Here is a 13,172-nt window from a genome sequence, read left to right on the forward strand (position 1 = left end):
GTCCATGGCCACGGTAGTTTCAACGAGCCACATCGAGCCTGGCCAACCAACAGAACTGTTTAAGAAATTAATCTTTCTTTTGGGTAATCTGACATAAAAAACTAAACTCATATGCTTGTTTTAATACTATTATCTTACAGTGTTAAATTCTGCTTAAATTATCTTCTGAAAATCAATCAGCCTCAGTTCACACGGAGATCTCAATTAACGCCCTATGCCTCTCCCCCCCCAACAAGTGCTACTGTTAGGTGCCATCTACACCAAATGTAATCATGAAACACTGAACCTGGGGCCCAAAGGACAAGACTTTAGGCAAAAATAAGGCCACTTCAGTAGCCCAGATTCCACCCGTGGCTCCGGTCTGACCCCACTTTCTAACAATTAGGAGATCTGTCGAAATTTTGCAGCTTCCTGTTTAATCCCACACAGGAAAACACCTGATCGAAAGTCTTGAAAAAATTCAGATATACTAATTCTAGCACTCCCATGGCTAGTAGTCACATAACCTTATTCTAAAAAGCAATTAAATCAAAATTAGTTAAAAATTAAACAGTTTCTCAGGGAGCCTGGGTGGTTCAGTCAGTTAGGCATCTGCCTATGGCTAAGGTCATGGTTCCAGGGTCCTGGGACTGAGCCCTGTGCTGGGCTCCCTGCTTCTCTCTCTTCCCCCTGGCTCAAGTGCTCTCAAAACAAACAAACAAACAAACAAACAAACAAACAGCTTCTCATACAAACCCATACTGACTCCCCTTCACAATAATTTCCTTTTAGGCCTTTTCCTGGCTTCCACAACTTCCCCTGGAATCAATGCCCTGTTCACGTTCATTGGGATTGTTCACCTATGTCAAGATCTGTGTGCAGATCTCTGGTTCTACTTCCATTATCCAAGGCTATTCCTCCAAATTAATTAAAAAAAAACAATAGTTCAGTTCTCTCACCAAATTTGACAACCCCCAACCCACACCCCAGACCTCCTTGTTCAAAATCACTCGCCTTTAAAATAAAACTCTTACAACCTCCTCCATCCAGTACCAGTCCTCACTCCCACCTACTAGCTCGTGCTCCTGAATCCCCTCCTTCCTCTCTTTCCTTTCAGGCTTTATTCCTTTCTTCGAAGATTCAGCAATTCAACTATTGTTCTGTGAATATAAACTTTCCTACTGAGGTGAGAGGAGACAGGGAGGGAGGGAGAGAGACACCAACCCAAGACTAGGCCCGGCACATTAAGGATTTTCTGACCTCAGCGGAGCCCTTTGTACTTACTGCCTCAAGAGCCTCGCTTCCTCCGGCCTCTTCAGAGAGGAGAGTAACCACGAGGGAAGCCGAGTCTTTTCTTAGCAAAAAACTGGCGCTACCGTTGCCTCCTCCCTGCGTGCCAACCCAGTTTCTTCCCCCACGCTACACGCCCAGCAGTCACTCTCCCGGGGAGCTTCCCTCCTCCTCTCCTGCTCTTTCCCATTAACATATCACCCAAGTTCAGGATGAAAATGAGTAAGTGAGGCCTCTTAATCTCATTTATTTCCTGCAAAATCAAAAAATCCTGAAAATAAACTCTACATGTCTCAGCACTTCCTCACCCTTCATCCACCCCTCACCCGACCACCCCTGCACCCACTCAAAAAAGCCATCAACTGTCCTTCCCATTTCCAGTCCCCAACCAACGCTTCCCTATGTCTTCACCTTAAATCTCTATTCCTAAAAGAACCCAACACCACCGACGACTCCTCGTTTCTGACCCGTTCTCCCCTGGTTTCCTGCTTTCATCACTACCAACTCTGACGCCAACTCAGTTTCCCTAGGTGACCTTACGAAGCGTGGTTTTAACCATGATGGACAGTGACCCCCACTAGAATGTCCATCGCATGAAGGCCATGAGGTAGGCCATGTATTCCCCAGCTCTCGGACTAGAGCCCAGTCATTAACTGGTCCTATAAAAATATTTATTCGATGAATGAATAATATGTAACAGTGCTTGCCCCGGGCATGGCACTGTTCTAAGGGCTTTGCGTGTGGTAACATGTAGCTGCCTCCACTTACATGGCCCCCCAAACCCAAACTCAGCTCGACTGCGATGGAATTCATCTCATCCATCATTTTTCCTCCCGCTTTTCTTCTTCAGTCTCCAGCTATCAAATTCTCTCTCGGGCCTGCCCTCCAGGCGCTCATCCCTTCAGACTCGAGCCCCATAACACTCTCATCAGTCTCCTTACCTTTGCCTCACTGTCCTTTTCAATTTCCAAATCTTTTCAAACCAAAAATCGGATTATGATCCTCTTCTGCCTACAATCCTTCCAGAACTTTCCACAGCTTAAGGAAGAACTCAGACTTCGTGAGGCCCTTTGTGAACTGGCCCCTGCTCCCCTCTGTGGACCCGTTAGCAGTCCTCAAATGCACACTCCTGAGCACTCTGCTCCTGGACGCTATGTAACTACACCTCTGCCCCGACACCCCTTCCTCCATGCTCTCCCCCTCCTTCCTATCCCCCAAGACCCTACTTCAAATATCCTCTGAATCCAGTGTGACTTCCATGTCCTGTCACTCTGTTTACATCTGTCTGAAATTTACATTATTTTCCTTTCCTCAATAAATGGATCCCCTTCCAAAAATCTCAAGTTTCCCTACAGGACCTTCAAAAGGCAAAAAAAAAAAAAAAAAGATAAAATGACAACTTACCCACCTAAATTACCATAACATCATTAAATTGGTCAGCTCCATACCTGTGAGTATGGATGCAAAGCCAGGCCGTCTAGGGACAGACAGCTAGGATATATGCCTACTACCTACCCATCACCCACCCATCCACGCGAACGCCCAGCAGTATACAGACCTGAAGGCAAAAATGATTTTTTAAAAAATGTTTGGCAAGCAACAAAGCCAAACAGAAGCAAAGTTGTTTACTCACATCATCCTCAACTAATCAACTTGGGTTTCAGCTCTACTTTCAGGTTAGGGATAAAAGCCAGAACTGATGGAAGACTCTACCTTTCCAAAAACAAAAAAAAAAACCTAAGGCAGTACAATCGGAATCACAGTCCTGTAAAGATCCAACTCTTTCACATCATCCATCCTCTGGCCCCTCAGGACCTATCCAGGCTTTCATCCCCCTCAGGAGAAAAGGCTGATGGCAGGCAGTACCTGCTAACAACTGAAGAGAAGCACCTCTTTTAAGGGAAAAAGTGAAAATCATCTGCCATCTGGAGTAAACGCTATAAGCAAGAAACTACATTTGAGGTGGCCAAATTTGAATGTAGAGAGATCTTGCTGGTAACTTGAGCATTTATGGCGAATAAGGGGTAATTTTAGGTCGGTAAGAAGCCATCTTCCAAGACGGTAAATCCCAAGGGGGCCGACCAGGAAGGTACATTGATACAAGACTGACTGCTATGCTGACAAGTGGTGAAGCTGGTTGTATGACTTCTACTGTTCACCTCTACATGTGTTTGAAAATTTCCGTATTAGTGTTTTCTTTTTGTTTTTTGAAAGTTTATTTATTTAAGTCACCTCTATACCCAATGTAGAGATCAAGAGTGGTACTCTTGCCATTGAGTCAGCCAGACGCCCCCCGTGTTTTGTTTTGTTTTGTTTTTTTAAGATTTTATTTATTTGACACAGAGAGAGAAATCACATGTAGGCTGAGAGGCAGGGAAGAGAGGGGGAAGTACGCTCCCCAAAGCCCAATGCCGGGATCCTGAGCTGGAGACCATGCAAAGGCTTAACCGGAAGAGCCGCCCAGGCGCACCCCCCCGACCCCGTGTTTTCTTTTTATTTTTTTTTTTTAAGATTTTATTTATTTGACAGAGATCACAAGTAGGCAGAGAGGCAAGCAGAGAGAGAGGAAGGGAAGCAGGCTCCCCGCTGAGCAGAGAGCCCGGATGCGGGGCTCGATCCCAGGACCCTGAGATCATGACCAGAGCCGGAAGGCAGAGGCTTTAACCCACTGAGCCACCCAGGCGCCCCCGCCCCCCCCCCCGTGTTTTCTTTTTAAATGCAATCATTCCAACCACAAGAAAGTAACAAAAGGGAGATTTCCTGCTAACAGTCAAGCTCTCCCCAACCCCATTTTATTTTTCCTCATGAGAGTAAAAGCGCAATAGGGTATCCTTAAATTTTAAACCATGTGTATGTAATGCCTACTCAATTACATTTTTCACTACTTTTAAGAAAACTCATTACCGGGGCACCTGGGTGGCTCAGTGGGTTAAAGCCTCTGCCTTCGGCTCAGGTCATGATCCCAGGGTCCTGGGATCGAGCCCCGCATCGGGCTCTCTGCTCAGCGGGGGGCCTGCTTCCTCCTCTCTCTCTGCCTGCCTCTCTGCCTACTTGTGATCTCTGTCAAATAAATAAATAAAATATTTAAAAAAAAAAAAAAAAAAGAAAACTCATTACCTACCGATGATTTTAAAAACCTTAAAAATTATCCTTAGCCAGCCTTTCAGCAATTCCACTTTTGGGTCTATATATAAATTATGCTGGAAGCTTTAGCCACAAAGGTATTCATGGCAGTATTACTTACAAATTGGGCAAGACTATAAATGTTAAATAAAAACACAATTATGACACATCCACGGAATTATTCGGCCACTGAATATACTAATAACAGGAAAAAAAAGATCCTTGAAATAATGTCAAGGGAGAAGGCAAGGTACAAAATCAAGTCTAAAGCCTACAGAAAAAGACATGATGGAAATTTCCCTGCAAGGGGAATTGTTATGGTGGTACCTGTAATTTTTTCCCAAAATTTCCCAACATCCTAAAGGCCAGACATTTTTGTCATCAGTAAATCTGTCCCATTGATGACAGCCTTCCAAAAGTCAGAATCCCTTAGCAAATAACAGCATCTACGGGCGTCTGGGTGGCTCAGTCAGTTAAGCCTCTGCCTTCGGCCTCAGGTCATGATCTCAGGGTCCTGGGATCAAGCCCCACACTGGGCTCTCTTCTCCTTGGGGAGCCTGCTTCCCCCTCTCTCTCTGCCTGCCTCTCTGCCTATTTGTGATCTCTCAGTCAAATGAATAAATAAAATCTTTAAAAAAAAAAAAGAGGAAAAGACAATAGCAGCATCCCAAAATTCAAAATATTCCTGAATATTCCCCCTCAAAACAAAACAAACAAAAAAAATCAGGGGTGCCTTGCTGGCTCAGTCAGGAGAGCATGCGACTCTTGATCTCAGTATTAAGTTAGAGCCCCACACTGGGTGTAGAGATAACTTAAAAATAAAATCTTTAGGGGCACCTGGGTGGCTCAGTGGGTTAAACCGCTGCCTTCGGCTCAGGTCATGATCTCAGGGTCCTGGGATAGAGTCCCACATCGGGCTCTCTGCTCAGCAGGGAGCCTGCTTCCCCCCCCCACTCTCTCTCTGCCTGCCTCTCTGTCTACTTGTGATCTCTCTCTGTCAAATAAATAAATAAAATCATTTAAAAAATAAAAAATAAAAAAATAAAATCTTTAGGGGCACCTAGGTGGCTCAGTCCTTAAGCATCTTCCTTCAGCTCAGGTCATGATCCCTTCAGCTCAGGATCTGGGACTGAGACCCACATCGTGCTCCCTGCTCAGCGGGAAGCCTGCTTCTCTCACCCACTCCCCCTGCTTGTGTTCCCTCTCTCATTGTCTCTCTCTAATAAATAAATAAAATCTTAAAAAAAAAATTTTTTTTTAATATTCCTTTCTCTCCTACCCACTTGTTCCCACTACCTTTTCCTTGTCCCGGGATGTCCTTTCCCGCTGTTCTCAGCCTCCTATCTTATTCTCTCCTTGCCTTTCTGGACTGGGTAATTTTCAACTTAACAGTAAAAATTTAGTGTCTGAAGTCTATTTCTATTACACAAATGTAGTTTAAAAACACTAGCTATAGGTCATATGCGAGGAGTGGAGTAACATTTGAAAATAGCATCCATCTATCAGTCAGGCCCCCCTGTAAGGCTGTGCTGGCAAATGGACAGAGTATGTGCACCCCTACAATATCCACGCCCGCCCACCAGGGCAGAGGCCCACTCGTCCACTTTCTCATGTTAGACTGCTACAAAAAGAGCACTGTACTGATCTGAACGGTACTGAATTGAAACAATTCAGTGGGAAAAAAAAAAAAAACAACTTAAGCTTATTTCCGCATCCTTGAACTACTTGGCACCGGAGACCGCTGTTGCCTAGATCCGGGTTATTTAAATATGGTAGGCTCAAGTGTTGTATCAAGAATTCCTTTCAGAAAGCCCCCCAAATTGAAACGACCTATCTCCTCAAAACAAACCTGCATCTTTAAAAGCCTTCCTCTGGTTACCTCTTACCCTTCTCTCTGCTGCTGCAGCTGCTCCGCACACTGGGCTGTGGGGGGAGGGGGGGCTAAGGGATTCTTCTTGAGCTCCTGTCATTACTCGTGCAGCTGCCCACTGCTGTCACTGTCCTATTCCCAGCTCTGACACCCCTGCTCTAGTAACAGAATTCAGAGGAGAGAGCTGACCCTGTACTTCAGTCCTACTCAGTCCGGCTTCCGATCTCTCCAAAAATAAGACCTTGCTCCAAAGATTAAGAGGATGAGATTGATGAGTTTACCTGGAAATTTACTTTCTAAATCTCGTGTTTAAAAAAAAATGTACGGGGGCGCCTGGGTGGCTCAGTGAGTTAAAGCCTCTGCTTTCAGCTCAGGTCATGATCCCAGGGTCCTGGGATCGAGCCCCGCATCAGGCTCTCTGCTCGTAAGAGAGCCTGCCTCCCCCCCTCTCTCTGCCTACTTGTGATCTCTTGTCAAATAAACAAATAAAATCTTTAAAAAAAAAAAAAAAGTAGGGGCGCCTGGGTGGCTCAGTGGGTTAAAGCCTCTGCCTTCGGCTCAGGTCATGATCCCAGGGTCCTGGGATCGAGCCCCACATGGGGCTCTGCTCAGCAGGAAGCCTGCTTCCCTTCCTCTCTCTCTGCCTGCCTCTCTGCCTATCTGTGATCTCTGTCTATCAAATAAATAAATAAATAATCTTTAAAAATAAAAATAAATAAGATAAAAAAATTTTTTAAAAAAATGTACATATGTGAGAACACGCTCATTTCCATTTACCTACTCACAACCCAACTAAGGCTATGCAGTCACGAACAGTATTCAACTTGGGTAAAGAAAAATCGCCCTGTGGGACACGCCCTTACAGGTGAAAAACTGATGCCAATGTGGCTTAGACTTCACTAGTGCTTTAGAAAGGAAGGGGAAAAAAAGACCCATGCGAAGTCCTTAAGATTTCACTATTATTGTTGCTGCAAAATCATGGCACCAAACCAATTCTTTAACCATTTACCTTAAAACTGAAGCTCTCTTTGGGAACGTCTACTGATCACGTTTCATGGAACTGTTTTTTTTACTCAAATTAATAAATGAGTAAAATCAAAATTCAAGGATCTCTACCAAGTGCCAATTTAAAGTAAGATGATATGGTGGTAGTGAACCCAAATCTGATTTGATATCTGGAATAGAATTTGGAGAAAACGATAGGGAAATGATTATGAAAGGAAAGAATGTAAGGCAGCAGATACTGGCAGCCTTTTCAATCTACAGAAACAAGCAGAACTGCCCATGAGTCTTAAATATCTGCTCAAGCACTAAGAAATACAACTTAGAAAATAAGACAAAAGGGGCAACTGGCTGGCTCAGATGATAGGGAGTCCTGAGGTCAAGCCCCACATCGGGCAGAGTTTACTTAAGCAAAAAAGACAAAGGACAGTGATCTAATCTATATGTGATTTTCCCCCCTTTGACCATTAAACCTATAAAATGGTCTGTGCTTTCCTTCCACATCCCATGGAATCGGACAGCAATACAGGAATAATCAGATGCTGCGCCAGATAAAAGGGTGAAGGCTGGTGATAAAGGGAGAGACGCTCTTGGCAGCCTCAGAAGCCCCCAAACGATGGACAGAACATCATACATAGGGGATTCCCATCTCTTTAGCATCCGTGTTTGAATAGCTCACCCTCTCCGTGCTGTACAGTGTTCATCAGGGGGCCGCTGCCACACAGCAGTGAAGCATTTATAACCAAGTCAGCATTGGGGTGGAAAATGAGTCATGGTAAGAACACAGCAACATTTCCATAATCTCCAAACAGTTAATAGTTTGTTCTGATTTCAGATAAATTGTTCCCATTAATCTGGGGGAACATCAAATGGTTTTAAATCTCTGTAACTTCTTAAACAGAAATATAAGCCTAGCTAAAATAGTCTGTTTTTTTTTTCAATTTATGCTAAAAAGGTTCAAATGTCAGAAAACAAAGACAAAAGGGTGCCAATTACCATTGGCTGTGAGCTGCTGTGGTTACTTCATTATTGACACATTCCTGAATCAGTAATGGTTTGAAATCCAGCCAGCTACAGCCAAACCATCATCCCTTTTTAGAAATATCATTTTCTCATTTTTTTCAACTAGAGATGACGGTTGCACAACATTGTGAACATGCTAAATGTTACCAAACTGTACACTAGGAGAACGGTTAGTTTTATTACGTGACTTTTACCTCGGTAAAAACAACATAATTTTCTCTAGTTTTTAATAATTTAGAGTTTGGCTTAATAAATAAGGCTTCCCAAAGGTACTAGGGGATGAAATTCTCCCCATGGTCTGCTATTAATCCAAAGCTACGTAATAAGGATATACATTGGGGCGCCTGGGTAGCTCAGTGGGTTAAAGCCTCTGCCTTCGGCTCAGGTCATGATCTCAGGGTCCTGGGATTGAGCCCCTCATCGGGCTCTCTGCTCGGCAGGGAGCCTGCTTCCCCGCCCCCCCCCCCCGTCTGCCTCTCTGCCTACTTGTGATCTCTGTCAAATAAAAAAATAAAAAAATTAGGATCTACATTTAGCAACACCTTTTATCTTGATGTAATTCAAAAGATACATAGGAAGCTTTTTAAAAATAATTACAAAAAGCATTTAATATGTCATTTCAGTTATTGCAAAGAATACTGCATAAAAAGCCAACTGTTATCTGTATTGTTTTCAAAGAGAACAATTGAGACCACATGACTTAGAATAATGGCTGGCAGGACTCCACCTAAGTCCGCAGAGGTGTCCTTACTCCATTAGTGATAATGGCTATTGATCCAGCCTCCTGGAAGAGCCAGTAGGAAAAAGAAAATATTTAAGATAACAAGAATTTTTTTTTAAAGATTTTATTTATTTATTTGACAGACAGAGATCACAAGTAGGCAGAGAGGCAGTCAGAGAGAGAGGAGGAAGCAGACTCCCTGCTGAGCAGAAAGCCCAAGATAGCAAGAATTTTCAACTATACTGATTCCAAGAAGACTTTTTTATATAATTAAGATAGCCTTCTGCAGCCAGTGCCCCCCAGTCCAGCCACTTTAAAAAGATGAGTAGCCCAGAACCTTTTCTCCCTCCTGAGGCAAGTACCAGTAGCCTACTTAGCTTATTAACTTCTGGAGAGGCTATTAGAATCCAAAGGACAACGCAAGAAACATCTAGGTGTTCACTCCCCCCTTAAATGGAAGACTACAGGTTTCTCTTAAAAAACTAAACTTCTCGGGTGCGTGACTGACTCCGCATGTAAAGAGCATGTGACTCTTGAGCTCTGGGTGGTTAGTTCAAGCCTGGCACTGTGTGTAGAGATTACTTTAAAAAAAAAAATTAACTTTAAAAAAAAAAACAAAAAAACCCCACAACTCTAAACTTCCCCCTTCTTTCCTCAAAACACTGCATGCTATTCCCCATCCTTGTCACCTACACACAAGTACCACAATGCACAAGTCCCAACAGTATTATTACCAGAATACATTTAATGAAATTATTCTGGTAATAATAAATTTAAGCTCCCTATCATCAGGATGATTTCAGCCTTAGGTATTCACTTAAGTGACAGGACGGAGTATTTTATTTGTATCTTTCTGTACTTTCCAAATTCTCCAGGATGAGATGACTTTTATAAACACAGGAAGAAACAAAGTTTTACAAATAGTTACTATTTTTGAGCACTACTACTTTCCTTATTTAATCCTCACAAGTTTTTCAAGTAGATATTGACCTATTTTACAGATGAGGAAAAGGAGGGTCAGAGGTAAGCATACTTCCTCAGTCACAGTAAACAGATTTGAAAAAAGGTCTGCTTTATTTTACAAACTGTTCTTTCCTCCATATTCTGACAAGAAGCAGAAGTAACTATGGTAAAAGAGAACTTTCCCAAATCTCAATCTAAAAGTGTTTTGTAACGAATTCTCACTCTCTCACATTACTGAAAATGATCAAGGAAGTCATAATTTTTTAAGGCTTTTATTAAAACCTGCCAAGTTAATACTCTGCAATAAACCCAAGCATACGGCCCACCCAGCACTATGATCAGAAGACATTCTTGTTTAAAATCGATATTTTTATATTATGTTATATATTATATTTGTTACTGTTCAATTTTTAACAATGAAAAAATGTTTTAAAATACAAATGTGTCTTATACTCTCCTAAGTAAACTAGAAATTGGAAAATGAACAGGCCTATCTAGAGGTCACTGATTTGCATGCCTAAAGGTAAATTAAATCATTATTTTGGGGGCCACCTCCTATCTGGTGAGTAAGATGAAGTGCTCAATTCCACCTGCTTATCTGCTAATTTCTGCATTACCTTGGACAAATGCCATTTGCATACTCCCTACCAGCCCTTAGGTGCATTGCAGCCTCTGTGTCATTGTGTGTGACATCACTGGGTTGCTATGGATATAGGTGCGAGGTCACTCACTTTCCTGTGAAACTAGAAATATGGAAAAATTAGAAGAGTCTAACATGAACTAAACATATTTCCAATACTGTTACCTATTAAAAGCAGAAGTTACCAGCTGAGCTTTAAAAATGTTTTAAAAGATAGCATCTGGAGCAATACATTAATAGAGCAATACTCCCAATTTCAGAATCAGGGCTCTTCCTTAATGAGAAAAATCGTTCTCGTTAAGGCAGCTGGCTTAAACAAAAAAGCATCAGCACGGTTATCTTTAATGAAACAGCAAAATTATTTAAGAATTAACCTTAACACTGCTTCATTAGAAAGATTTAACATGCCAAGAAGATACACTCCTGAATCCACTTCACGCCGGAGATGCATTTTCAAAAACCTTTGTTACATAAGGCAGGAAGTTAAATGCTAAGATAGTGGGAAACCTAAATCATTCATTAGATAATTCTCTGTATTTCATAATAATGCTCAATACTTGCCCCCTCCTCCAATATCAAATTCCTTGACAGCCCATCAGGAAAATGTAGTGTTACTGACAAAATGGTGCAATACAGGCAAGGATCTGAATCCCAGACAAAATGCGACAACTGGCGATCAGCATTCTCTTTTCATCAGTATGAGGATGCGCTAGCTTTTCTTATTAAAAAAAAAAAAAAAGCCTCAGCTATACCTACAACAAATTAAAAAAAAAAAAAAAAAAGACTTTTTCCTCTTTTAAAATAACTCCTCCCAGCCTCCACCCAGTCTAGGCTCTCTGCAATATGACAAATGCAGAATCTTCTAGAATGACTTGATACTGCCTCCCACCACTGCTTTGTTTGCAACATCAGATCAGAGAGAATATTTTTTCAACTTATAGGAATTTCAACAGATGTGTGCCTATATTTAAAAAAGAAACCGCATGTGTCACAAATTGAACCAGTCGGCTAAATGCATAACCTTTATTTTAAAGACAATTACCTACCCTTTTAAATACAAGAAAAATTAGGGGGAAATGGAGAGGGCATGTTGTGAACGATCAATGAAAAAGCTGGCGAGACATACGTTCCCCTTGCCTAAAAGCAAGAGGACTTGCTTTGGGGTATAGAGAAAGAGGAGCCTTTTGTTAAGAAAAACGTGAGAGCAGCAAGGAGGTTTCGGTTTGGCACCACTGAGCCCAGGGTTTCAGGACAGCCTACATTTTTCCTGGATAGGTTCTAAAGGATCCATCAGGAGAGGCAGTGGGGAAGATCTGAGGGGTGGGGGGGGGCAGTATTAGAAAACCCGGAGACCTGATGAGTGAATGGGAAAGGCGCCGCCCAGACACCGGGGAGAGAAAGAGGAACCGCATCCATGCGGTCCCCCGCCCCCACGCCCAGGCTGGGAGGAGGGGAAGTGGGGCACAAAGGATGTTCACGGCCCCCGCTCAGGTCCCCAGCGGACCCGGAGACACGGGGCCAGGGACCCCGCTCCCGAGACCAGCCCTGCAAGATCCCGCTCCAGCCCGAGCCCGGGGAGGGCCTACGAGGCAGCGCCGCCGGCCCTGGGGGACGCTCGAGGAGAGGCCGCGTCACAGCTCGAGTCCCTATCGCTGTCGGGGCCCTCCCCAGCCCCGCGAGTGGGTGGGGAGGGGCGGTCAACGCTGCAGTCGCGACTGGCGACTAGTCCCCGGGCCGTCCACGCGAAGACCGGTGTCTGCGAAGGGACTGGGGCGAGGCGGGGGGAGGGGAGGAGAAACTCACGTTCTTCATGGCCGCGGCCATGTCGTCGTAGCGCTCCGCCTGCTCGGCCAGCCGGGCTTTCTGCACCAGTTGCTCGCGGTCCACCATCTTCGCGGGCTGGGTCGGGACGGGTGAGGAGACCGGGGCGACCTGAAGGGCTCGGAGGGCGGCTGCGGCGCGGCTGGAGCCCGTGTGCCGGAGGGGCCGACCCACGAAGCGAGCAGCTGAGGCGACGACGGCGGCGCGGAGACTATGGCTCGAGCTGCGACCGCGGGACCGGGCGCGAGGCGGCTGCGGCTGCTGTGCGTGCCGCGGGCGGACAACCCCCTGCGGCCCCGCCCACGCCGCGTGACGCAACCGGCCCCGCCCCGGCCCCGCCCCGGCCCTTCCGCTTCTCGGGCTTCCCCTCCCCAAATGAGCTCGCGGCCCCTTTCTGGGCGTCCCCGTCTTCCCCCGACCCCCTGCCAGTGCTCCCCGTTCTTCACTTCGCCCCGATTCCTGCGCCCCAGCTTCCCCAGACTACCCCCCAAACTACCCCCTCACACCTCCGCCCTGTCAGGCCCAGCGCGTGGGCCCTTGGGAGTTGTAGTTCACCCAGCCGTGGGGTGATACGTTGGAGAAATCAAGGACAAAGGGGCGGTCGGGACTACAACTCCCAGTGGTCATAGCGCGTGAGCGGTGGCGAAGTTGTGGGGGGGGGTTCTAATTCCGCGGCCACTAGGGACCCCTGGCGGGGACTAAGGCTGCATCAGTCCGAGCGAGTGCTGATTCACGGCCCC

The 13,172-nt window shown here is 45.0% G+C and overlaps 1 protein-coding gene across 2 annotated transcripts in view; it reads right to left on the reverse strand.

Annotated features, from left to right (window-relative positions):
* The window catches only part of YWHAG (tyrosine 3-monooxygenase/tryptophan 5-monooxygenase activation protein gamma), a 30,388-nt gene extending 17,655 nt beyond the window's left edge, over nucleotides 1-12,733 (reverse strand). Inside the window, exon 1 of one of the 2 annotated variants that reach the window (XM_080830336.1) lies at nucleotides 12,415-12,733. In XM_080830336.1, the coding sequence (XP_080686462.1) occupies nucleotides 12,415-12,501 (87 nt within the window). In that variant the 5' untranslated portion in view covers nucleotides 12,502-12,733. The remainder of the gene's footprint in view (nucleotides 1-12,414) is intronic. The other variant, XM_080830337.1, reaches the window with a different exon arrangement.
* Nucleotides 12,734-13,172: the final 439 nt, after the last annotated feature.

The sequence above is a fragment of the Martes martes genome, assembly GCF_963455335.1.
Source record: "Martes martes genome assembly, chromosome: 18".
NCBI classification, from domain to species: Eukaryota; Metazoa; Chordata; class Mammalia; order Carnivora; family Mustelidae; genus Martes; species Martes martes.